The sequence below is a fragment of the Podarcis vaucheri genome, assembly GCF_965113315.1.
Source record: "Podarcis vaucheri genome assembly, chromosome: 6".
Lineage (NCBI taxonomy): Eukaryota > Metazoa > Chordata > Lepidosauria > Squamata > Lacertidae > Podarcis > Podarcis vaucheri.
In genome coordinates, this window is record NC_138764.1 from 102,300,146 (window position 1) to 102,327,574 (window position 27,429).

General features: G+C 43.4%; 1 protein-coding gene across 1 annotated transcript; it reads left to right on the forward strand.

Annotated features, from left to right (window-relative positions):
* The first annotated feature begins 843 nt into the window (after positions 1-843).
* STMN3 (stathmin 3) lies at positions 844-25,956 on the forward strand. Its single transcript, XM_082226558.1, has 5 exons — positions 844-1,222; positions 15,344-15,439; positions 17,645-17,820; positions 19,704-19,895; positions 20,868-25,956. Exons 1-5 carry the CDS (start codon positions 1,204-1,206, stop codon positions 20,925-20,927), a joined length of 543 nt encoding a protein of 180 aa, XP_082082684.1. The 5' UTR covers positions 844-1,203; the 3' UTR covers positions 20,928-25,956.
* The last annotated feature ends 1,473 nt before the right edge of the window (positions 25,957-27,429 follow it).

Below are 27,429 nucleotides of genomic sequence, written 5' to 3' on the forward strand. Positions count from 1 at the left end.
GCACAGGTGTAATGGGGCTGATGCTGACAATTGGGACTACTAATACAGCTGTCCTGATTCTTAGGCTCGTTCTTAAACTGAAACTGTTCTTAACCTGAAGCACCACTGTAACTAATAGGGCCTCCCGCTGCCGCCGCACCGCCGGAGCACAATTTCTGTTCTCATCCTGAAGCAACGTTCTTAACCCGAGGTAATATTTCTGGGTTAGCCGAGTCTGTAACCTGAAGCGTATGTAACCCGAGGTACCACTGTGTGTATAGATATAGATATAGATATAAATATAAATATAAATATAAATATAGATATAGATAGATACATATATAGATATAGATATATGGCAGATATATGGCATGTTTCCAAATGTTTGACATGAAAGGTGGGAAAAATAATATGTTTATTTGCATATCTGAGAATATGCAAAGTATGCATTAATTTTAAAAACAGTACTCCTTGATTTGGCTTTTGGTTTTCAATCCTGCTATGGACATAGTTTTAAATGTAACAGTGATAAATGTAAAGAAACGTATCATGTGACGCCAGTGGAGTTAAATCTAGGTACTGTAGCTTAACTAGGTTGTGAACTGGAGTACTAGGCTTGTGAAATGGCAACCCTAGGTGAGAATAGGAGCTGGTATTTTTGTGCTGGGTTAACTTGAATTCCAGACACATCCTTCAAATAGGTCTGCGAAATTGTGAATGGCTGCGCTTCCCAAAGCTTTTTATCTCTTTAAATTCAGTTCACTCTGTGCATTTTCACATTTTGTTTTCAACTCCCTAACATAAAACGAAACAGCTGATTTCTAGCCTATACATGTCAGACAAGAGAAGGGAGGAGGTAAATCTCCAGTTTGGGCGTGTCTGCTAACTATCCCCTTTGCTAACAGGCTCTGCGTTTCTTCTCAGACTCCTGACATTGTAAAAGAATTGGGCATCAAAAGCTGCCCTCCGAGGCCCATTGATATTCTGACCTGGGAACTCATTTTCCGTATTTCAAGCCCTTTCTCCTTTTCTTTCGCCTCTCTCCCTCTCCCCCTCTCCTTCTCTTTCTCTCCTCCCTTCTTGGATAGCCACAGCCCCCTAGAGCTGAGTCAGACCTTCCTCTCTTCCACAGCATTGCAGCACTTCAGCAGAAAAGCCAGTCTCCTGCCTCTCTGCCTCTGCATCTTCCCTTGCAGCATCCTCTCCACTACCCATCTCACCATCATGGCCAGCACTGTCTCAGGTAAAACAAGCAAGGGGTTTTCCCCCCTCTTTATATGCAGCTGCATCATTGAGAAGGAACCCATCTGCAATGATCAGTGTTATTCTCCATTCTTCTTTTCAAGGTGGGGCTTGTCTGCAATGCTATACAGATGGTAGCCGGGCAGGCATCATTGTCTTCTCTTGCTTTCAGAATTGTGTATTTCCAAGCTTTGAGACATGTTATCAAATCATCTCTTTTTCTCTGATGCATACGGTTAAAAATCCATTTGTCTGGCTGGTTGTGTTTTGCCTAAATTTTTTAAACCTAGTTTCTGTAAAAGTAGATAGGCAATGGTAGAAAGGAAGGGGATAAAAAGAACAAAGAGGCAAAGACATTTAAATAATAATAATTGTACATCTGGGTTAGTAGAATCAGGGCAGGTTGTTTAGCCAGCAGCTGCTGTAGAGGGAGTGGTCCGCCCATGGCGCTGAATGAAACCCAATGCTGTTAGACAATCCTTTCCTGCAGGGGCTGTGACACCACTGCATAGCTGCACCCTGTTGCCCTCCCAGGTTACAGGGCCTGGTAGGTGAGGTGAAGGAACAGCTTAGCTCACAGTGTGTCCATCACTTGTGTGTGCATCCACCTGCTTTCTAGTTCCTAAACATGTATCTTCTCCTTTTTTTCTTTTAAAAGGCTGGGGCTAAGCGTATGGAATTTGGCTGGGAAGACGCGTGTTGTCTCTTTACATAGACAATAGATGACTACTGGTCTTTAAACCTTTTATAAATTGAGGCACAGGTCATGTTTATTTACTGAATTTTTAAAAAATGAAAATGAAGGAAAGCCATTATAGATGGAGAGAAGGGGGGGGAAGAAAAATGTATGTATATACTTTCGTAAACACAAAAAAACTAGCTGTGGAGAAGCTCTGTCTTGCCTGCTGTACTCGCTGGGCTTGCCCATCCCTGTGTTGCCTGCGGTTCCTTTTCTGAGCTGCTTCCTTTTAAAATGCAAGGGGAGGTATATGTGATGGGTCCCCCTGTCAGAGGATGTGCAGAGCCAGCTTTGCCTGAGATAAGAAATTTGCCAGAAACCTTTTGCAAAGAATATGTTTGATCTGTGCTGGGGGGCGGGGAGGGAATGCATTGTGTTTGAATGGGAGGACAGAGGTAGCAAAAACTAGGAATGTTTTTTTTTTTTTTGGAGATAGGTGTTTTCCTCTCCTATTATTTTATTGCAGAATCAGTGCAAATTAAATAAATGACAACGTCAGGGTTGGTCAGGGTTCTCAAGGCTGAAAGAACCCTGCTGTGAAGGAGTTGGGAGGGGGGATGACATGTCTGGGTACCAGGTGCCTTCCCCATATGGTGCTCCGAAACAATATGGTACTTTCTCCCTTTCCTTTCCCTCCCACCCCAACCATACATTTTAATTTCCTGACAGTGGGACGCAGCTTTCAAAGCTGAGCAGTTTGCCTCGGAGGTCTATTTCCGATCCTTTTCCCGTTCCAATTGGATTAGGTTTGGCATAAGACTGATGTCAAAGAACAGAGGTTCTGGGGTGACAGGAGTGTGATCAAAACAAGGAGATGAAAGAAGAAAGGTGTTTGCAGAAGACAAAGAGAAGGGTGGACCAGAACTTGAGGCAGCTTGTTATCCCTGTTTGCAGACATGCAAACCATAGAGCTGAGATTTTATCACTGCCTGTCCCCTCTCTTTTCATCTTGCCTGGTTGCTCCACCCTGCTTCTTAAAAGCAGAACACACTTGAAGAAAGATAAGGAGGGCAGCTGTATTTTTATGTGTGCCTCAAGAGATTTCTGTATATCCTTTTCTACAGCTGGAAGAGGAATGGGTTCTCTCTGCCTTGGTCCCTCTTGCTTCCCAAGTATATTCCGTTCGCCAGAACAGTATCACTTCTACTTAGCAAGCACGGGAAGCAACAGCACATGCTCAGTACAGGCTCAGCTGCAGTGGCGGCTGAGCTGTGCCAAAGGATTCTGCTCAGGGAAACATCTTGCATTTAGCCCCAGACGGTCCCTTGGCTCAACAAGGCCACGGCTTCTTGAACATTCTCCCCCAACAGAAAGCAAAAAGCCACACAACACTATGTTCACCTATGGTACATGCAGATCCCCTCAGTACTTGAATGGGAATTAATAGCTGTGACCTTCTCTGAGAATTATCAATTAATTTGGTGCCATATGTTGAAAATCCCATGGGACTTTTATTGTGTAGTGAATGCATGCCTCTTGTTCTGGTCAGCCCATCCATGGAATACATAGTATGTTTAGCAGTCGCTGGTCCCCTTGCTGTGGCTACAGACCAGCAGCTGGTTGAGGAATTCAAGAGACAGGTCCATGCAAGTTAGGGCTGCCAAGTTAGGGTGTCTTGGTTTTCACTTTTTGAAGTATGGCAACTCTAATGGAAGTAAATGCTGAGTTTTTATACAGAGAGGATGAATAAGCTTTTTGGCAATGATATATGCTGCGTGGAGAAGGGGGACGACCCCAAATAAATACCCTCAGTTGGATAAGTCTTTCTTTGCCATTCCTCACTGGAACACAATATAAGGGGAGCTGGTTCGCTATCTTACGTGTTTCCAGACTTAAGGATGACACTTTTCTGTTAATTAGAGCCAATGTTGAATGTAGAATGAAAAACTGTTGTTGGAGAGGTTGAGAAGGAAGGCAAAGGGAACAGTTAGATTGGGCTCCTTCCTGGCCCCTAAAACTTCAAGCACTGTTTTCTTAATATATTTAAACCAGGGCAGCCAAAGTGGTTTCTTCCAAATGTTGTCGTTGGACTCCGTCAGTCCTAGACAGCATGGTCAGCAGTCAGGGGTAATGCAAGTTGGAATCCAGCAACATCTGTAGAGTACCATCTTGGCTCCCTAATGAGTAATTGCTGTGCTAATGTGTAAAGAGAGTGCTTCTCTGGTTATATTCAGAAGGTAGGAGAGAATAGGAGGAGCCATAGTGGACATGGCATATCAGGCGCTCTGTGTGTGTGTGTGTGTGTGTGTGTGTGTGTGTGTGTGATGAATACCTCGGTTCAACCTATTGTTTATAACAGCCAGGTATTTGTTTATACAGTGGTACCTCGGGTTAAGTACTTAATTCGTTCCGGAGGTCTGTTCTTAACCTGAAACTGTTCTTAACCTGAAGCACCACTTTAGCTAATGGGGCTTCCTGCTGCCACCGGAGCACGATTTCTGTTCTTATCCTGAAGCAAAGTTCTTAACCTGAAGCACTCTTTCTGGGTTAGCAGAGTCTGTAACCTGAAGCGTATGTAACCTGAAGCCTATGTAACCCAAGGTACCACTGTACTGCATTGACTTATTATTCAGGATTTAAATAACAAATAGTCTGCACATACCCTGCACTGACTGGCTGTGATTTTGCCTCTGACATGCGGTTCTTAACAAGTACTTTCAGAATCATGCTGAAAGATTTTTTCAGAAACCACTGGAATTCTTCAGTCCTCCCTGCATCTTGCTCCCTGACGAATGAGTTCCAGATAATGATTTATTTCTGTCCCTTTCCGTATCTGGGTATCTATGATGCAACCACACTTGAAGTACTTTATACAGTTCTATTTGTTTCGCCTAGAAAAGAATATCGTGGAGCTGGAAAATGTATAAAAAAGGGGGTGCAGTCAAAATTATCAAGGGGCTGGAGAGACTCCTCTATAAGGAAAGGTTACAATATGGCTTTTTAAGTTGGAAAAATCACAAGTGGAGAAGGGGGACATATAACAGAGCTGTATAAGTTTATGCACAATGTGAAGAAAGTAAATACAGAGTTTTCCTCTCTCTTTTATAATGCTAAAATCCATGTAAGTCTAATGAAGCTGAATGTTGAAAGATTCAGGACATATAAAAGGAAGTTCTTATTCACACAGTGCATAGCTAAACTATGAAATTAACTCCTAAAAGAGGTAGCGATGACTGCCAGCTTGCATGACTTTAAAAGATTATGAAACCTGCTTGGAATTGCTGGCAGGGAAGTACTGTTGTGCTCAGGTCCTTCTTCTACGTATTTTATCATTTGACTTCTGTTAAAACAGGGTGCTGGTGTAGATGGCCTTTGGCCTGATCTGACAAGCTCTTCCTGTGTTCTCCCAAGTAGATCCTACCCATGTCCTTTGATTTAAATCACATACCCTTCAGGCACTGATCTTCTGGTTAGGAAATAATACTTTTAGTGCCTACCTTAATCTCAATGTGCCCACCTTAGTTTTAGTGTGTCCACCCTTACAAAAACTGGACAGAGATATCATGGATGCCTTAATAAATTCCTGTTTGGATTACTGCAATGCATTGCACATGGACGTCTCTGCAAATGTTCCGGAAACTTCACGTGATGCAAAATATGGCTGCTCAAATACTAACTGGGAGGGGCATTTTGCAACTTCACTGGTTACTTGTTCAATTCCAAGTGCGTTTTTCTCTTTAAAGCCCTGCATGATCCTATGTTGTCATCTCAGGCCCTTTGGGACAACACAAGGTACACCAGGTGACTATGAGAGAATGGGCCTTTTCTATAGTGAAAGGTCCTCCCCATCCCTGGCTCACCTGGCACCTATTTCAATATCCAGCTGGCAGCAGGCAAATACTACGTTTTTACTTTCCCCCAGGTCTTTTATATGAAGTTATAATTTAATACTGTTCTAGGATTTTATTCCCCCACCCTCAGTTTTGAATTGATACACCGCTGCAAAGTTCAGTGCTTTAAAATAATTTTATGTTGTGTATTAGCTGTATCTGTTGTTTTATTTAACTCGCTGGTTTTAATCCATTTAAGCTAGCCAGAGAACTTTTGTTGTACGGTGGCCTGTAAACTGTACACATGTAAAAATAAATGTTTTCCATGCAGAAAATCACAATTTAAACTCAAAGGCTCTCAAGCATTAGGATTGGGATGGGTCTGTTTTTAGAATCTGGAAGGTGCAGATTTCTCACCCTGTATGACAAGCTGTGCTTGCTGAAAGTTCTCTTTCTTCATAACTATTCAAAGTGCAAGAATACTGCCGTCCTTTATATCTAGTTATTTTGCAAGCTCACTTGGGACACTGGTGTGTATCTATCAGTTAAATGATGGTGTCATTTCTCTTCTTTTCTTTTCTTTTCCTTTCCTTTTTTTTTTTTTTTTTGATAAATTCACCCAACTCTATATTTTCATCTCCCCCCACTCCTGCACGACTATGGTTCTGTTTAGCTTTGTGTTTCAGCAGGGGGTGAGCAATACAGCTCAAGGTCCTAGTTAGTATGCATGAGCCTTCAACACATACCACCTTTCAGTGTTGCCTTCTGTCCCCAGAGATTTTTGGAACACTCCTTGACAGGCAAAGGGATCCTCAGAAATGTACTGATTACGGTATGAAATCCATGCAAATAGTATGCTTTCTGCAGTGAGGTTTGACCCTGCATTGAGTGGACAACTCGGACCATTCCTGGCAGTCCTGGGAATGTGTTGCTGTCCACTGGCACCATCTCTTCAGCAGTGATATTGGGGAACAGTTGGATCTGTGCCTGTCGTGCCTGTTGAAGAGCAGAATATGGCTGGGAGGTGTTTCTGTATATTGGGGTGCACCTCATCCATCAATATGGGGGCCCTGCATTTGATTCCACATAAGATGAGTTTCTTTTGTGATAAGATTTCTTGGGAGAATCATTCAAATTTCCAGTTCTTAGTACAATCCTGGCAATAAAAAATCCAGATCATTCAGTTTCCAAATCACCTGACCTAGATTGTAGCAGATAAAGATAAGTCACACGATCATGGCCAATGTGTCCTTATTAGACAGCTACCATAATATTCTACAGGTGAAATGTTTTAAGCATGGCTTTGGCTAAAAGAGCCACTGATTATTACAAGCTTATTATATAACAATCTCACACAAAAGGAAACGATGGAAGAAGTCTGAACATGTCTGTACTGTCTACTAAACACTAGTTTTGTTGAACTGGATCTATTTTTTTTACCTTAACTGAAAGTCTGGAATATCTTTGCCCCTGAATTCTGAGTTTATGCTTTGGTTTTTGTCAGTGGGTTTAGTTACAAATACAGTTATCTTTGTTCTGAGCAAACACAATATAGCCTTTGGCTTAAATTTCAAATGAGAATCATTCTTCTATTACTCATTGTTGACATTCTCTTTCTCTGAAGAAGCACATTTTCCATTGGACTTTGCAAAGACACTTCCCCCTGCAAGGTTTGTTCAACTTCCTTGTACGCACCTTGATCTGTCAGCCCCAGCTGGCATGTAGTCTGCTCCTAATGCTAAAAAAAGTAGTTATTGAACTAAAAGAATTAGAAGAATTTAAATAGATTGTTTAAAGTGGAATGATACAGAAACAAAAGCTCACAGATGGAGGTGTTCTACCAAGGCCACATAGAGGCTGAGAGTGAAGGGATAGCTCAGTTGGTAGAACATGAAAATCTTAATCCCAGGGTCATAGGGTTTGAGCCCCATGTGGAGCAAAAGGGGTTTGGACTAGATGACTCTCACAGTCCCTTCCAACTCTACAGTTCTATGAACTATCAGCTTGGAACCTTAGTATGTCTTTTTTATATACCAGACGGGTCTTTTGGTACAGGCAAAAATAGGCATTCTCTGTTCTGTGACAGAATGAAATTATGTGTTTGTTTGCTTGTTTTACATAATTCTGTTTATAATATCCAAGTTAGCAAAGGCTCTTGAAAGGCTTGACAATGACTGAAGAAATGGAAGGATGAGGAGGCCTGGCGATTGAGCCAGATGGACGGCAGGAACTAAGGAACAGAAGCTGTGGGGACAGAAATGTGTGCTGTGACAGCACTGGGAGGCTGTTCCAGACCCCTTCTAAGTTTTGAAATTTTACCAGGCATTGTTCACACACCATCCAGGTTTTCTCTGTAGTAATCATAGCCAGAAACTTGTTTTATTTTTTAATATGATAGTCATGGTTCTCAGAAAGCTAGAATTTCATCAGAGTTAAGAGTTCATGGATCAGTTTCATATATTCACAAAATACACATGACCTTTTGTGCAGGTAACCCATGCAGCTGTCTGGGCTCTACATCTGAAGGAGTTTGGCAGCTGCTCATAATTAAAATATAAAATGTTTGGATGGGCCTTTATGCCAATAGGGCCTTCTTCCCCAGTAGTATGGGTCCCAATAACGTGGGTGAAGTACAGGTTCCCCAGGTAGTCTATCCAGTACCTTGGGCTCCTACTTATTACACAGTTTGCTAAATGATTCTCATAGAATCATAGAATCATAGAGTTGGAAGAGACCACAAGGGCCATCGAGTCCAACCCCCTGCCAAGCAGGAAACACCATCAGAGCACTCCTGACATATGGTTGTGAAGCCTCTGCTTAAAGACCTCCAAAGTAGGAGACTCCACCACACTCCTTGGCAGCAAATTCCACTGTCAAACAGCTCTTACTGTCAGGAAGTTCTTCCTAATGTTTAGGTGGAATCTTCTTTCTTGTAGTTTGGATCCATTGCTCCGTGTCCGCTTCTCTGGAGCAGCAGAAAACAATCTTTCTCCCTCCTGTATGTCACATCCTTTTATATATTTGAACATGGCTATCATATCACCCCTTAACCTCCTCTTCTCCAGGCTAAACATGCCCAGCTCCCTTAGCCGTTCCTCATACGGCATCATTTCCAGGCCTTTGACCATTTTGGTTGCCCTCCTCTGGACAGGTTCCAGTTTGTCAGTGTCCTTCTTGAACTGTGGTGCCCAGAACTGGACACAGTACTCCAGGTGAGGTCTGACCAGAGCAGAATACAGTGGCACTATTACTTCCCTTGATCTAGATGTTATACTCCTATTGATGCAGCCCAGAATTGCATTGGCTTTTTTAGCTGCCGCGTCACACTGTTGGCTCATGTCAAGTTTGTGGTCAACCAAGACTCCTAGATCCTTTTCACATGTACTGCTCTCAAGCCAGGTGTCCCCCATCTTGTATTTGTGCCTCTCATTTTTTTTGCCCAAGTGCAATACTTTACATTTCTCCCTGTTAAAATTCATCTTGTTTGTTTTTGCCCAGTTCTCTAATCTGTCAAGGTCGTTTTGAAGTGTGATCCTGTCCTCTGGGGTGTTAGCCACCCCTCCCAGTTTGGTGTCATCTGCAAATTTGATCAGAATTACAATTCTAATCCATTATCTGTGTTTTCATAATGCATCAGTAGCTGCAGGAGCAATATATAGGACCCTGAAGAAATATGAAGGAGGCCTCTTTGGACTGAAACAGCTGGAAACTGAGCAAGTGCATTGCCCAGCATCTTGAAGGACCAAGCAACACATCTTTTGCATCTGTGCACATGGAACACTTTGCTAGTTTGCACCAATCAGGCATTTGCAGCAGTTTGCCCCATTGGCATCTTAGTGAGGCAGCAAAGCTGTGTGGTTTACAAAGAAAATCAATAGCAAGGTCAGAGAAGCTTCCTGGATGGCCTTTACTGTGTCCATCTGTCTAAAGGAAAAGTGAACTATTGACTAGTTCCCCCTTGAGATGACTTTGATAGATCTCTTCAAGTAACGATTAATGCATTTCCCGTTATAGAGCCAGCATAGTTCTTACGTTGTTCTACCTTGATCATACAAGGACTCCAAAGCAATGTGTGTGTTTTCCCTTGGGGATCACTATTCATATGCTCACGTTCCTCCCTTGTTCCTGTCCTCTCGCCCCCGCCCCCATTTATGCATTATTGACTTTTTGATCTATAAATCTATAAGTGCTTCTGAACTGGAGCTTTGTTGCCTTCAGTTATGCCCCCGGAGGATTATCAGAACTTAGGCAGCTGACCTTGCAATGCTGCAAATCCTGGAGATGGCTACACCACTCAAAGAATCAGCACACTAAGTTCTCCATCAGGCTCCTGTGTACTTCCCCACACATTATGTTGACCTGTATCATCCCTGGGGCAAGCCTAGCCTGTTCACAGCATTCCAATCACCCCACTTCTACAAAGGAAGGCAAGAGCAAAGGTGGCTTGTTGAACAAGGTCTTGCTCAGAGCCTGGAGAACTGGACTCTGATGCCAGCTCAGATTTAGCTTTCCTGGGTGGCTTTGAGCAAGTTGCAAATAGCCTCAGTTTGTACCTCTGTAAAATGGTACTAATGTTGGCTTGCATTAGAGGACGATTGTGAAGATCAATGTTATTTAGGGAATTGTGAACATAGAATTGTAGATTCGGAAGGGAACAAGGCTCCAAACCAACTTGTCAATTGATTTAGGTCCTAACAACCTCCAAAGCAACTTGGCCTGGCTTGGATTGCCTAATAATAATAATAATTACAGTGGTACCTTGGTTTACGGAATTAATCCGTTCCGGAAGTCAGTTCTTAAACCAAAGCGTTCTTAAAGCAAAGCGTGCTTTCCCATAGCAGTAGGGGACTCAATTTACAAATGGAACACACTCAACATGTTCTGCTTCCAAGCCAAAGTTCACAAACCAAAACACCTACTTCCGGGTTTGCAGTGTTCTTAATCCAAGTTGTTAATAAACCAAGGTACCACTGTATAGTAATAGTAACAACAACAACAACAACAAAACAACAACAACAACACACACACACACACACACACACACACACCATCTGACTGGGTTACCCCAGCCACTCAGGGCAGCTTCTACATTACAGGTCAGATTGTCCCTTAAGTGGTGACTACAGATCTTGTCACAAAATTGTACATTACAGGACCAACTAGATTTTAGGGAACTTGCTGCAGGGAAACTCCATTTGGGCAATGTAGTGAGTCAGTAGCCAACCACTTTGAAACAAAGAAAACCAAACACTAAGGGAGCTACTGTTATTTTTTTATTGATTGGGATTTTGTCTGGGATTTGACAATATGCTCGAGGTCTTTTCATTTCCAGATAAATTTTTATTAGTTTTGCAACAGAAAAGAATAAAATAAAAGATATGCTTGACAAACACAGAGTAAAAAAAAATAATAGTAACACAGCAACCAAACACACCATATATACAATAAAATATTATCACCTATCAAATTAACATTGTCATCTCTTTCTGGACTTCCTTCAGCCTGCCCGTAAATCTTCCGCAATAAATCTCTAAAAATACACATTGCCTAGTTTGTATTGCCGTTGAACATTCTTCTACCTCTATTTTCCGTGAGCAATACCTCTTAAATTTTCACAGTGCTTCTCTAAATCCCCTTAACGATATTTGACCTTTACTAATATATTCCAAGTAATCCACATACTTCCCCCAGTCCTCGATAAACTTTTGGTCTCTCAAATGTCTAATCTTTCCCGTTAATCTATCCAGATCCGCGTAGTCTAGTACCTTCGCTCTCCACTCCTCTATTGTTGGCATTTCCTTTTTTTTCCACTTCTGAGCAAGGATTATCCTTGCTGCTGTAACTGCATAGTAAACAAATTTATGGTCTTTCTTTTTTATCTCGTTCCCCAAGCTCGAGGTCTTTTCAAATACCCTTTTGAATAATATTTTGTCCCAGTGACCATTCACAAGATCTCTTAATGCGATGAGTTTCTCATTGAAACACTTTATGTACTGTTTTCCTGAACAAGGTGGCTAAAGAGTACAATACTCTCAACTTCCAGAGAGTTGTTAAAAGGCAGAATGTCATAAAATGTGAGGGGGGGAAATATTGTTGGGTGGATAAATTATGGTAGGCTTATGAGAGCATTTCAAAATTTAAAAGCAGGGAAACATGCAGCTCAGTTCTATGCATGTTTACTCAAATGTAATAAGTCCCACTTATTTCACTGGGTCTTATTTTTAAGTAAGGCGTATATGAGATTGCAACCTTAGTTGCTGTTTTTCATTTCAGGGGAGGGGGATAGTGCAAGTGCTAAATCAAGGCTAAAGAGAAGAGGTGTGTCTTCTCACATGAAGCTCTAGTGGACCTTCATGGCCATTGAGCAGCTCTCCTGCTGTTTGTGCCTTGTGTGTGACTGTTGTTAATGTGGCATACAAACTCATTAAAGCCAAAGTGAGCTACGTTTCAGCCAAAGGTAACACTGAGTGAATCCAGACAGTACAAGCTGCAAAATAAACACACATAACAATGCATATGCAAGTGATTTGACGTTTCTTACATGGAAATTATTCCCATCTGTGGTAGAAACTCATTAAGGGTGGCCCTTTGTCGGGCTTGTGTGGCAGCTGACTCAGCCAGAAGTGGTGCTGGAAGAACAGCTCCTTCACCTTCAGCCTTGAGCTCTGCTTGCGAATCAAAAGGGAAGTGGATGGCAGACCAAAGGGGTTTTGTGCAGGGACTCTGTTCCTGCAGAGATGGGGGAAGGCCAGGTTGGCTCTGGGAAAGCAGCCCTGAGCAAGGACAGCCTCTCTCTTTGCATTTCCCAAAGCTGCTTTGTGACAAAACATGGCTCCAGCTGGAAGACTCGGCTAAAACTTCATTTAATTGCAAGGGGTTGAGTTCGGAGCAAAAGCTCCTCCAAATTTCTTCCCCTGTGGCTTCTCCCTGACTCCCCAGTACATCCACAGCCAAGAGAAGGGCTCCTCCCCTCCCTCAATTTGTGTTGACTGGAATCGGCTAATTGCTGCTGATCGCTGGCGCCAAGATGGAGTTAGAGAGTCTGAAATGCCAGGAGATGTACACATCCTGCTTTCCTCATCTCATTAGGCTGCTGACAGCAGCTGGGACATGCATTTGTCTTCCTCCCACTTTTATCTTAATTGATGAAGGGGAAGGGGGCATCACTACATGACAGGAGGAGAGTACAAAAGACAAAATTGGGGACAGGCTGGGGCTGAGACGGAAAGATGCCCCAGCATTGGGCTTGCAGGCAAGAAGACACAGCAGCTGAGATTATGCAGTATTTGGCAGGACCTTTTAAATACAAGACCCAAATGGAGATTGTAGGGGGCAGGGACAGTTGCTCAGCCCAGCTTTTTTAAAAAATCCATTATTCATATGTTGCCTCCAGCTGCAGATGCAGGTTTGATATGCATTGCTTGTGCCTGCCATAAAAGTAAACTGGCAGACAGCTGAGTTGTTTTTCACACGTGAAGCTTAAATCAGATGAGTTAAGTTGGCCCCTAAAACCTACATTGGCAATAAGGTGCATTTGGTTCTTTTTGAATTCTTTCCTGAATTTATGTACATTCACATGTGACACACACATACATATTAAACTGACTCACTTGCTCTTCTTAGTGTCTTACACAAAAATAAACAAAAGAAGCAAGGAAACTGATGGGATTGGTTTGCTGGTCACACATGGCAGTGCTGTGTCCAGCCAAGAACGCTCTTTAGAGACGAGCCAAACATTAAAAGCAAATTTTGGATTTTGTATGTTTCCTAAATTTGTCATACAAGTAAGTACATTTGAATATCTTGTTAAATTTGCAACTTCCATACTTCTCACGGGGGCTCCCCTTGATAATTTTTAAGCAATTCAGAACAAGATTTCAGAATACAGAATATATATTATTTAGGTTAATTAACTTATCCAGAGTGTCTTATCCATGAGACTTAGCAACCAGAGCACTGGCTGCCAGCATCTCACTATAGTTATCTTACTTCTGTTAATACAGTGAGATGCAGTCAGCAGCTGCTCTGGTTTACTGGCAGCTTTTGGTAGATAGAGGCTGAGAGACATGAGATTCCCAGATGATCTTGCTACTTGATTACTAAAGAGACTATTCACCACTAATTATGGTTATGTAGAATCCCTGTTATGAACACCATTCATAAGATTGCCATTCATTACTCTATGACATTGAACTCTGTATTTTGCAGTTTTCTGTCTGAAAATATCCTTTTGCTTATTGTTTTATAACTTTGCTGCTTTTGCAAAGATAAAGCAATCTTAAACTTGCAAATCCCCTCCCTGTCCGCACAAAGTAAGTCATTGACATTCCCATTTTACAGAATAGAAAGTAACTTGTCCAGAACCAAACAATGACTTTGGCCAGACTTTGGCCTACTTCCCTGGACCACAAACTTTTTTTAAAAATTACCTCAAGGATACAGGAGCCGCTTCCATACGGCTGGCCCTCATGTTGTTACACTAATGCCAGTGTGAAAGGGTTGGCAACTGGCAGTGTCACTAAACACTAAGTCAGGAGCAAAGTGGAAAGTTGCCCAATTAGGACTCCTCTTCAACAGATGTTATAAGAGTAGTATAGGACCCAGACATGCACTCAGCAAAAGCAATTTAGAACCAATTCATAGTTCAACTGTCTGTCCATTGACTAGCTCATTTTGGCTGTTCTCTTTCTGGTGCCCATTTCTTTCCATTTTACTCTTCCTTGTTTTTGAGTTATGAGGAAGGGTAAACAACAGACCACTAGCCTAATGCTGGAGAGAAGTACCAGAGGAATCCCACTACATGGGTCAGATAGCAGTTTGTCTGAAGACTTTGGTAAACTACCAAGAAGAAATACTATTCAGCCGGGGAAGTGGCTGACTGTGATGCTGCCCTGATCCCTGGGTCTGAGTTGATGAAGCAGAAAACTCATCCTGTTACATCAGCCAGATGTTTCTCAATGGCCTGCATATTTGCTTCATGTTTGTGTTCCATAGTGCACCTTTAATTGCTATCAGATTTGTCTGAGGAATTATAAAATGGGAGAGGAGTGGATTGCACTGGATAGGACAACAGTTTTTTTGAAATGGATAGAAAGAAAGCTGTTTCTAGTAAAGAGAAAAACAGCCTACCTGAGCAAGGAGATGAATACCCAGGGGCACAATCCACAATGAATTTCCCATGCAGATGCCCCATGGAAATGAATAGAAGAGTCATTGGGTTGCATCCAAAATGAATGGACATGCCTATCTTTTCATTTCAGTGGGTCAGCACTGAGTAAAAGTTAGTTGGATACAACCTATCTATTTTTCTAACTATAAGGTATTTTCTTGTAGACATGAGGGAATGTAGCTATGTGAAAACTCTGCTCAAAGATGTATGTGAGGCATTCAAATGATCGCTCTCTTCTTACCTATGAAAGCTACTTTTACCATTTTGCTTTATGGTGGAAGTGTCCAAACACTCTTCGTTTTCTCCTTTTGAGATTCTGGAAATAGCTCTAAAGAACAACCCGGGTTTGTGGTGTGGTTCAACATTTTACTCCATGTCCTCTGAAAATAGCAAATGGCTGCCATTAGACTTTGCTCATTGGGTTTTTTTTGTTTGTCTTTCTAGCGTACAAAGAGAAAATGAAGGAACTCTCTCTGCTTTCATTGATCTGTTCCTGTTTCCACACCCAGCCACACCCAAATACCATATACCAATATGGAGGTAAGTATCTCATACTGCTGACCTGACTGATCACTAAAAGTCAGGGTTTAAAACAAGTTAACCTAAAAAAAAAAAAAACTAAAAAAAAACCACAAATAGAATCAGCAGGTAAGGTGTAGGTTATAAAATAAAATTATGTATTTAAATAGATGTCCAACTTTCCATATCTGGGTAGGCTTACAGATGCTGAAAGCTCTACTGCGAAGGTGCCTGCCTAATGTCAGTGACCAGGGAGTTCCAGAGGGTAACTGCTGCCACACTAAAAGATCAATTCCTTACAAGTGCAGAATGGGGACCCCTGACCATTAGGTCCAGTCATAACCGACTCTGGGGTTGCGTTGCTCATCCCGCTTTATTGGCCGAGGGAGCCGGCGTACAGCTTCTGGGTCATGTGGCCAGCATGACTAAGCCGCTTCTGGCGAACCAGATCAGTGCACGGAAATGCCGTTTACCTTCCCACCAGATTTATCTATTTATCTACTTGCACTTTGACGTGCTTTCGAACTGCTAGGTTGGCATGAGCAGGGACTGAGCAACGGGAGCTCACCCCGTTGCGGGGATTTGAACTGCCGACCTTCTGAATGGCAAGTCCTAGGCTCTGTGGTTTAACCCACAGCACCACCTGCTTCCCGTAATATGGAGTATGTGTGTTAAATTAAGACATGGCTGGCCATTCTGCAGGAGATAAAGGGATAGCAAGGCAATTCCAGGGGCCTGCCAGACAACTGCCCACAAGTTCCCACTCCGCTCCAATTCCATTAGAAGTCCGCCATTCTGAAGTGTAGCAAACAGAGAGGGAGAGGGGAAACGAAGCTCCTTTCACAAGCCTACTTTGACCCACTTTTTCTTCTACATTCTTTTGATTTTTTTTTTTAGTTTTTCTGTTGAGAAAGATGTGATATAAATAGAATAACTAAACAAAGCAAGTCATTTCGCACATTCAGTTGCAAGTCATCAAGCAGTGAGTAATCCAGTGATGTACATGCACATGTGATTCAAGCATTTGTCTGCTTAATTCCTACTAAAGCTGGCGGGAATTTAGTGTCCCAACTGTGCTCAAGATTGCAGCCTTTGTATACTATGGAGGTGTGCTATTTTATTACTGTATTCGAAATTCCATAGAATCATATTGCAAGGGTTTTTTTAGTGTCAGGCAGCCCGTTTTGTGATAGGAAAAAGGGAAGCAGACCTCAAGGGTGCACTAAGAACAATATATTGATCCATGGCATTTCTATCAGTAAGTCTCAGAGAGAGCACAAGCTATCTGTTGAAGAGACTGAGTTGGTTCTTCGTGAACTTCAAATTCCTCCTGCACCTTGGAAGTCTCCTCTCCTTCTGCCCTGCTTTCTTCCCTTCCCCTGCAGTGTTCAGCATGCCTAACACCTGCAAGCAATTCAGGGTCTTGTTCATTCCCCAAGAGTTGCTAGCCCACTGCAGAGGGTGATATATCATGATTGGCATTGGTGGCATAGTCTGAAGCCACAGCGGCTGCACAACACTCACATTAGCTGATAACTTTCACTGGTTGTAGAGCATATGTACCATTAGCATGCAGAACTGAATCAGCTATGGAGGATTAGTTGCAACCAGCCTTAATACTTAAGGAGGACTCTGCACTTTCGTGAATCCTAAAGATTCATACATGTGGAAAGAGTATTTGAGAGACCATTAGAACTGCTCCAGCTACAATGAAGAAAAAGTTATGACACAGAACTATTATTTATTGATCTATTTATTGATTTTTGATTTGATTTGATTGATTTGATTTGATTTCTTACCTGCCTTTCTCCATAAGGTTCCAGGGTGGGCTACAATAAGTTAAAACGCAATATTGAAGTCAGTTAAAACAATTTACAACCCAAAGACTAGGGTGGATTCTAAAATATATCTGCATATCTCATGTGTCAAAGTCTAGGGTAAAGAGCTGCATTTTCAGCATGGCAAAAGGTATGCAATGAAGGTGCCAGATGCACCTCTGAAGAGGAAATGCCACAGCTTAAGAACTGGCACACAGAATGCTCTTTCCTGGGCCGCAACCCTCAGAATATCAAGATGGCTCCCTCTGCTGATCTTGAAACCTGAGAGGATCTGCAAAGGAGGAGGAGGCAGTCTTTCAGATAGTCAGGGCCTAAGCTGCTAGGACCTTACTTGACACTACAGTTCACACCCCTCCATCCTTTTGGTGCCTGTCTTTTTCTTGCTCAGATATGGAGGTCAAGCAGCTGGACAAGAGGGCTTCCGGCCAGAGCTTTGAAGTGATTCTGAAGTCACCTTCTGATTTGTCCCCTGAGAGCCCAGTCCTCTCCTCTCCCCCCAAGAAGAGGGACCTGTCCCTGGAAGAGCTGCAGAAGAGGCTGGAGGCTGCAGAAGAGAGGAGGAAGGTAATGGGATTGTCAAGGAGTTGCCATTGAAGTGCCATTGAAGAGAATGCCTTCTAAGAATGCTTTGACTCGAGCTAAAATCTTGTGCTGCTGAGGGCTTATGAAAATCCTTGCAATTCTGTGGTTCAGAGTCTTCCAAAATGTATGTGAGCAGAGGAGAAATGAAGACTTGTCCCTCTCTCTTGAAGGAGACTAACCAAGTCGTAAATAATACTAGTGCATTATCAATAACATTAAGGGCTTATGTGACTGAAGTGTTTCACCTAGTGAATGCTGCAGCTTATAGGAAAGATCATTACTGAATATTCATACCCCAATCCCTTTCTCATTTCCACTCTGGTCATGAGTAAAATTACATCTAGTGCAAAGAAACAAACTGGAAAATTAGCTGACCCAGAAGGAATAAAAAAAACTTAGTAATGTTAAGAAACAGACAAATCCTAGATGGTAATATAAATAAATTCAGTGGATAGAAAGAGCAAAGTTCCAGATACCTGTTTTATTTCCAAACACTACCCACCTGGTTTGCAGGTGTAAATTTGGCTAATGCAGCATTGTAAACACAGGTATTATGAACATTGAAACACCCGATGTTTTAAACCAGGGGTCAGCAACCTAAGGCCCATGGACCAGAAGCGGCCCGTGGAGGTCGTTTGACCGGCCCATGAGCTGCCCCTGAACTGAGTTGCCCGCTTGCACGCTGCACTAAACCGGTGCAGCATGGTGCGGGGACTCGCTTCTGCGGCGCCAAAAATCGTGTCTGCGCATACACAGAAACTGGAAATCGCATCTGTGCACGTGCAGATGCCAGAAATCGTGGGTGTGTGCACTTGTGCATGTGCAATCCAGCCCACAGAGGGATCTCCGCGGGACTGATCCGGTCCAGGCAAGATAAACCTTACTGACCCCTGTTTTAAACTATTTAAAGGCTATTAGAGAAACAGGATAAACATATAAGGCTCCACCACACATGCAAGGGAGCTGAGGGGAGGGGAAAGCAACAGAGGAACAGACAGAGCAGAGTGGCTAACCTCCAAGTAAATTCCCTACCTCTATCAGGACCCGACCAATTTTTGCAGCAGTGGGAAAAAGGAACACAGTAAAGTAGACAAGGCAGAAAGGATTGAAAGTCTCCACTCAACCCAGCACCTTCATGGGGGTGCAATTTCCCCCCTTCGTAGACATCAGAACCATCATTTAATGTGTAGAGAAGGGGTGATAATCCCCTCTCCTTAGCTGATCTACACAGATCAGCAGAGGAGCAGGACTCGTGTGTCCTGTACACAGTGGTGGTGATCACACCCAGTGGTGTAGCGTGGAGGGTGCAGGGGGGGCCGGCCGCACCGGGCGCAACATCTGGGGGGGCGCACTCGCACTTGCAGCTCTCTGCCCCTACCTGGCTCACTCACTCTCTCTCACTGCAGTGCTGGCTGTGCGAATCCGCCGCCCACTGTGGAGGGGGTGGGTGCCAGGCGTGCGGTGCGGAGAGAGAGCGAGGGACTATCTGGGGGAGGGACAGTGCAGCGGCCGCCCAGCGCAGCGCTGAGCGCAGGAGAGAACCACACTAGACCAGACCAGGCAGCAGCAAGAAGAAGCTGGCAGCGGCGGCAGGTTAGGGGTTAGGGGGCGCAAATTACTTGCCTTGCCCCGGGTGCTGACAACCCACGCTACGCCGCTGATTACACCCACATTGTTACACAGCCTCTGGGGTTAAGCCACTCCTGCAATAAGAACATGTGTAATAGATACCATGTACAATATTATCTGGTGTAGCCAGGCATTGTGATAAGCTCCATCCAAAAAGATGATGCACAGGCACATTGACCAACAACTGGCTATTCAGGAGCCTTTTCATCTAATCTGGTTTTCTGGTTGCGTTGTAGAGCCAAGAGGCTCAAGTCCTGAAGCAGCTGGCGGAAAAGCGGGAGCATGAGAGGGAGGTGCTGCACAAGGCCTTAGAAGAGAACAACAACTTCAGCCGGCTGGCTGAGGAGAAGCTCAACTACAAGATGGAGCTGAGCAAGGAGATCCGTGAAGCTCATCTAGCTGCCTTGAGGGAGCGGCTCCGTGAGAAGGTAAGTGCCAGAGGCTCACACCAAACAAATCCCACACTTCCCAGTATCATTTCTCATATGAAGAACATGCCCCAGCTTGTTTCATATCACAGGTGATTCCAGGTACCATGAGCCTCCTCTGTGGGGCCCCTTTGTTCCACTCAAAGGCACCTTAAAAACTGTGTTAACAAAATGAACTCTACTTTTTGCTGCAGTTGTTGCATGTTGAAAAAAAATTAAATAGTTCCAAACATTAGATTGAGGGTGCAAGTAGATGAGACAGCTAGAGACCCATGACCGCTCTGAGGTTTTATTATAATCAATTGATATATAAACTTTGGGAAATCCAAACAAATGAAATAAATGATCTGGGGAGGTTTAAAGGGCAAATGCAACTACAGTACTATAATGGAATGGTTAGAGGTAGATGGGTCCTTTCCCCAGGCTACAACGCCCAGCCCCATTTCCCTGATCCAAATACACAGACCACCCCCAGCCCTCAAGCTGCTTCCCATGGAGAAAAATATTCAGGTACTATGATGGAACACAGAGCAGCTCCTTGACAATGAGTGATTTTGATGGGGAAAATACACATGAGAAAGGGTCAAGCCCCTTTCCCTCAGTACCACAGCCCTGATCCACCACCCCATTTCCCAGTGCATTCGCCTTTTTAAAAATCAAAGGAGAACTGATCACAGCACTCACACTAGAAGATCTAGTTTGGTCTTCAGTGTGATCGCCAATGAAGTCTTATTCAGAGTATACTCATTAAAGTCAAAGGACTCAAGTTACTGGAATCCATTGATTTCAGTGTGTCTACTCTGAGCAGGTCTTAGTTGGAGATAACCCTTAGTCTTTAAGATGCCTAAAGACCCCTGTTTCTTCTGCAGCGGACTAGCAAGTTTGTCCCACTGAAATTTGCTTGAGACCAGCAAGGAAGCATCAGCTGCCATGGATACTTTTCACACTGCATCTCATTTCTGTCTCTTTCAGGAATTGCACGCAGCTGAGGTGCGCAGAAACAAGGAGCAGCGGGAAGAGATTTCTGGATAAAGGGCTTTTCTACACAACTAGCACCTGCTTCCTAATAACTAACAAACAAAACTCAACACTTTTTTTTTTTTGTCTAGATGAGGCAACATCTGATTTCTCCATTTCCATTTCCCTCCCCCCACCCACCCTTCCCTCTGGTGTACCAAGCTTCATATCTCTCTCCTCTCTGTATCCTTAACTCGTGGGGGTTCCTAGGGGCCTCTCAGCAGAATAGCAACTAGTCCACAAACATTAAATATAGAATCCATAAACCAGCTTCTCTTCGGGCTTTTCTTCAGGAAGAAAAAAAGATAAACCTTAAACTAATGCACAAAAATTAAGATGACACGCTGAACGTATTTGGCAATGTTGTGAAGGTGAGGACTGTTCTCTATGGGCTGCTCTTGGTAGTTGTCTCAAGTGAAGCAACAGTGTGCAGTTGGACAAAGAGAAGCCTGTCCTTGACAGGTAGGGTAATGGGCAATTTCACATGTTACAGGGTTTCTGAAAGACATAAATCTAGCTTTTAAAAGTACACTTGAAATGTAAAGTGAGGGCAACACAATTGAACCAGTATTGGCTATGACTTCTTGCTGGGCATTGCTTCAGTGGCAATATGTGTCTGTCACTCTGCAATGTGTGAAAAGGACCTACTAAGCCCTTAGCTTTCTCTGTGGCTGAAGTAGGGACTGGATGATTGAGGGATTTGGTTAGAAAGAGCCTTTTGCAGCTTATTCCTTGCTTTCTGTTGTCTGATTTGGAGCTGTTGGTAAATTAACTTAGTTCAGAGCCTGTTTAGCCTCAGACCTAATCATGCCTATGAATTGAACTATGCTTTTATTTTCACAAGATTTCTCTTCAGGGCAAAGAAGAGACAAGGCAAGGCCACTGCATGATCAAAAGTTCTGTGGTGAACAAGAGGTATCTTGAAATCTGGAGTATTTCAGATACCAGTATTTCACGTTGACTATTGACATCATCATAAAAGATACAATGTGCAGGACTCCAGCTAAATATGGTAGTAAGCCACACCTCCCCCTAAGGATGGAAGCATCTTGTCAGTAGCATTACAGGAGGCAGAACTGGAGTACAGATCACACACCTTTGTTTTTTTCAGGTACTATATTGTAAAGGACATAAAACCCTCTGTCACCATCTCTTGATCGTTGTAACTTCCTATAAGTAAGGAGGGGAGACTGCCTAGGAAAAGTAACAGGGAGGCATGGTAGAGTATGTGCAGCTGTGTTAATTGTGACATTTCAGAAATACAAACGTGAAAGCAACTGAATATTTTTTATTTCAATAGTGCCTCCCCACCAAAAGTAAAGCTTATGATTCTGCGTAGCTAGTAGAAATGTTCAAATACAATCTTCAGCGGTCCAAAGGTCTGTTGGAGCCAATATACACATTCCCCTAAAACAATTGGGTCCAAAAATTACCCAACTTTAAATAGCAAAATAGATGCTTGGCACCATCAGTTGTCAATATTATTCACTTAATTAATAACCCTCCTTCTTGCTTGTGGTATTAAAACAATCAAAATGCAGAAATTAAGGCAGTGTTATGCTTTCAAAATTGTAATGAAAATCAAAAAAACTGCAACCAGAAAAACAAAAAACCACCCTAATCTTCCTCAGTCCCTAAATGCCTGATGGCAGAAAAGGGCTTTATCCTGCCTTTTTAAAAAGTTAAAACAGTAAACAAATTTAAAATGAAGGTTTTATAGCACATGCATATTTAAATAGCTAGATCCAGCCCCCTTTCTCAATAAAACAGAAGCAGCCACAACTGAGAAAAGATATAAGGAAAGCGCAATCACTCAGTGTTTAGAGCATCTGTTTTGCATGCAGAAGGTCCCAGGTTCAATCCCTGGCATCCCTTTGCCTTGTCTGAACTCCTGGAGAGCAGCTGCCAGCTTGTTTCCGGAATACTAAGCTCAATGGGTCAATGGTTCGACTTAGTATAAGGCAGTTTCATAAGTTCCTAGCTTTTGCTTTTATATTAATTTCAGGGAAAGCCAGCCATTCAAATATGCATATGCCATTCCAAGTGCGTGTGTTTTGACATTTAAATCCAGAAAACCTTTCTTTTTTATAGTGGAATCTAAAAAATAAAGCATGCCTCACCCATTAGGCTGGACATGGCATTGGCTCGGGGGGGGGGGTGAGGTATGTGTGGTCAACCTCCCACTCTGCAGTTCAGCGGGTGGCCTTTTCAAGTTATTGTCTCTCAGCCTAAAGAATGCCACCTGGTTGCTGTGAGGGTTAAGAAAAAGTCAACCACTATAGAAATGATGTGCCTCATGGCACATTGTGCCATACCCCAGGGAAGGGGGACGGTGCTCCCTATTTCCCCTGGACCCATAGCTAAGGGGTCAAAGAAGGCACTGACTCCCCTCTAGTCTGCTGCAAGAATGACTTTATTTCAGGTCTTCTCCTTCAGCAGGCCAGCCTCTGCCATGCCCCAGGTTGCTCTCAACAGCAAGTGCAGCCCTTCTGTAGGCCTCCTCTCCTTGGGTGCCTGGCTTCCATACTGTTGGCCTTGGCCGACTTAAGCCCGGGACTTCAATGTGTTTGCGTGGAGGAAGGGAGGCCAGGTAAACTATTCCCTCTTTGGCTTCACTGAGTGGGGCTTAAGGAGTCTGAAGATGGCCCCTGGCAAGGAAACAAGGGCAGCCTGTCTCCTGAACTTCCACTGCCCCACTTCCCCATCTCTGAGGCTTTTAAATGTCCTCCAGGATCCCCCACCTTTCATTCCAGCTGAGGCCCAGCAGCTGCACTGCTTTGCCTCCCTCTGGCAGATGAATAAGAGCCTTGCCTAGCTCCTTCCAGAACAGGTGGAACCTCCTGGCAATGTCCAACTATTGCCTCCTCAGCAGCTATTGCATGGTTGGCGCTTGGTGGTGGGGACTGGGGCCTTCTTAAAGTACTGGCAAAGGTCTAAGAAGGCCCTGTGGCCCATCACAGACATGGTTGGATAATGCAGCAGCCAGTCTGACAGGAAGAGATTTATTGTAGGCAGAGCTTTAAGGTAGGGCCAACTGTATACATATTTGCTCAAAAGCAAGGCCCACTGAGTTAAATGAGGATTGTATCTTAGTTTTGTGTGCATAAGGTTGCAGTGCCCACAGCTAAACATGTTGTGTTTTTAAAGCATTTTTTTTGGTAAGTCGGGGGCCCAGGTCTGTTCCTTTAAAAGTACGTCCTGTGGAGTGAGTTTTCACAGATGAGATCAAAAGGAACAGTGTAGGGAGGCAGTGCTCTGTAGGAAGGAAAGGAATTGGCACAATTTGGGGCAGAGTATGATGTCAATCTGCTGTTACATCTAGAGAGCTCTCCATGATACGTTTCTGGCATATTGTATAGTGCATGCGTACAGGGAAAAGATGGGACCAAAACTAGAGAGTAGTGCAAAGGAATCGGGATGTGCTAGACGGATTTTAATTTTAAAACAGACTTGGGAAGCCTGCAGAAGAAAACTGTTTACAAATACAAGTGGTATTTCAAAATACTAGGATTATCAACATTCCCTTTCTAACAACTCCTTCTAATCTATTGATATGTCACTGATACCATTTGGTAGCTTGGGAGTTTTTCATCTGTCACATGATGAAGCCTTCATGTCCCATAAGCCAAAAGGTGCTTTGTTAACCACTAAGACAGTCCTCTTCAGTGCACCAGAAGCATGGAAAGTGTGGGTAGGCCTTTAATCTCTTTAAATAATATAATCTAGTTCAGATTGAAGATCTGCCTCCTGCCAGTTCCAGCAGAGTTACCCTAGTTAATCTCATGACACTCCAGTTATTTAAGTAGTTACTGTGTGGGCTAGAGAATGATCCTACCTGTATGCAAGGCTGTTTCTTTGGCTACTCTTAAGTACCTCTTAGATAGCACTTTTAGTACAAAGGGCATTGCAATGCAATTTTTTGCGCCCTGTAAAAAATTCATCCTTATTCCAGTTTTTAAGATGAAAGCTAAGGCCGAGAGACAATGACTGTCCACAATCAAACATACAATTCAGCCTACATCAAACTAAGTTCAACCTGCATTGGCCATAGATCCACATTGGTTCCAAAATCTTAGAGTTCCCACTGAAGGAAGGGCCTGAATTGTGGAGCACCAAAACTTACTCCAATGCCAGCCCCAACAGTGACAAATAAGTATATTGTCCTTGTGTAGGTATTGCTACATACTAGCCTAGTATCTCTCCCTCTGACTATTCCTTTCTTTTTGTTTTCCTGGATCTGCAATGATTCCATTCTTTGTGGTTTCTGGTCAGAGCTCAGTTGTGCCTTTTCAGACATCAGGTAAGCGGTTTGATGACCCATGCGCCACTTTGGGGGCACCAATGTTGTCAGTCACATCATGTTGTAGATGCTTCCCCCTCCTTCTCCCAGTGTCTCTCTTGTCTAGGATGTACTATTACTTCCTCTTTGGTGGTAAGGGTTCTTATGGGAACTGCTTCTCTTTGAAATTCAGAAATGGGGTAAGACAATTTCTTTTCTAGTAGAAAAGGCCTTTACAGCCATATTGGAGCCATAGTTCTCAAGCATGACTACTGTGTGCCTCCTAGATTCATTAGAAGAAAAATCTAGACTGGATAGACCCCCAAGGTCCATGGAACCATTAGGGAAGCCATCTGGGGCAGGTGAGCATTCAGCCAACTGATCCAGTCAAGGCACAGACAAAAATTGGCTGGAAGTCAGGTGGAGCTGTGCCCCTTCCCCAGCACACATCCTGCCTTCCACTTGGGAGTACCAGGGCATTAGCAGAAAAGCTTTGTTTCCAAAGAAAGGGGCCATGTCACAATGAAATGTTTGTTCAGAGGCTCAGAAAGAAAATAGAAGCATCATCCCAGGGGTGGCAAGACAGGTGCTTGGAGCCAGGAAAGAATTGGGCTTGAATGTCTGAGCTATTGCATCAGTTTCTAAATAGCAGCAATCCTAGAAAAGCACCTGTGTATAATGCAGAATCATCTCATCCATGCTATAGTGATGATAGTTTAAAATGTTAAATAAATTTTAAGGAAAAATAGAGTTTGTGTGTAAGAAGTGGTTGCAGTCCTCAGTGCCCATGTCCTCTGGTGGGACTTGGGAAAATGTCTGCAAGATGTTAACGATGTCTTATTTGCTGTGGTGCTGGGTGTTTGCTTGGTGTGTACTTCTGACTTGCTGTAAATACTGTTTTTAGTACTATGGTTATGATGGCTGATATTGATAATAATGGTGACAACAACTAGAAATGTCATAGTCATGAGCACAAGCTCAAAAGCAGCATTCACTCTGGTAGTTATCCATTTTGCATCAAAAGCATTTAGAGTCAAGCATGGAACCTACCGTATTTTTTGCACCATAACACTCACTTTTTTCCTCCTAAAAAGTAAGGGGGAATGTCTGTGCGTGTTATGGAGGGAATGCCTATGGGTGGCAGGCCTATGGATTTTCCTCCTCTAAAAACTACGTGCGTGTTATGGTCGAGTGCGTGTTATGGAGCGAAAAATACGGTGGTTTGTCATTGGAGAACAACCTCTACCTGAGCTGTACCACTTAAGGCTGCAACTGGGGGCTCACATGATTGAATGCTCCTCCCTATAAAAACAGAATCTGATGCATATGGAAAGCTATCATTTCAGGAATAAGGGGAGGTTAAAGCTCTTCTCTGATACCTAGATTTGTATGTGCAGGGGTGTTTTTATAGTAAAGAATGTCTGAGCATTCCATCATGAAGTCCAACCTACAGTCTAAAGTTATGCAGCTTACTGCTCTGGTGAGAACTAGGCCAGAGTAAGTGGGACGCGGGTGGCGCTGTGGGTAAAACCTCAGCGCCTAGGACTTGCCGATCGTATGGTCGGCGGTTCGAATCCCCGTGGCGGGGTGCGCTCCCGTCGTTCGGTCCCAGCGCCTGCCAACCTAGCAGTTCGAAAGCACCCCCGGGTGCAAGTAGATAAATAGGGACCGCTTACCAGCAGGAAGGTAAACAGCGTTCCGTGTGCTGCGCTGGCTCGCCAGATGCAGCTTGTCACGCTGACCACGTGATAGGAAGTGTCTGCAGACAGCGCTGGCTCCTGGCCTCTAGAATGAGATGAGCGCACAACCCTAGAGTCTGGCAAGACTGGCCCATACGGGCAGGGGTACCTTTACCTTTACCTTTAGGCCAGAGTAATAGCAGGAAGAGTTAATACAAGTGCATTCTCAGTCTTTTTTGCTTACTGGAACAGATGGGCTGTTTCACATATGAAGAAATCTATAGATTTGGGATAGAAACACAGATCAAAAGAAGGGGGGAAAGTGTGAGAATTCAATAGTAAGTTGAGCAGGTACTGGAATAAACTGTTCTGAGGATGGTAGGAGGAAAAGGGCAGAGTGGGGGGAAATTCAAGGAAGTCTTGACATTCTGAAAGGTCTGGGTCCACTTTAGTTTTCGTCTGTTGGGGTCCAAATGATCCAGCCTACCTAGAGGCAACTTTCAACTAGACAGAGGTGTCATATTCTCTGTAGGTGCTTCCTTCCACTTTCTGACCCTAC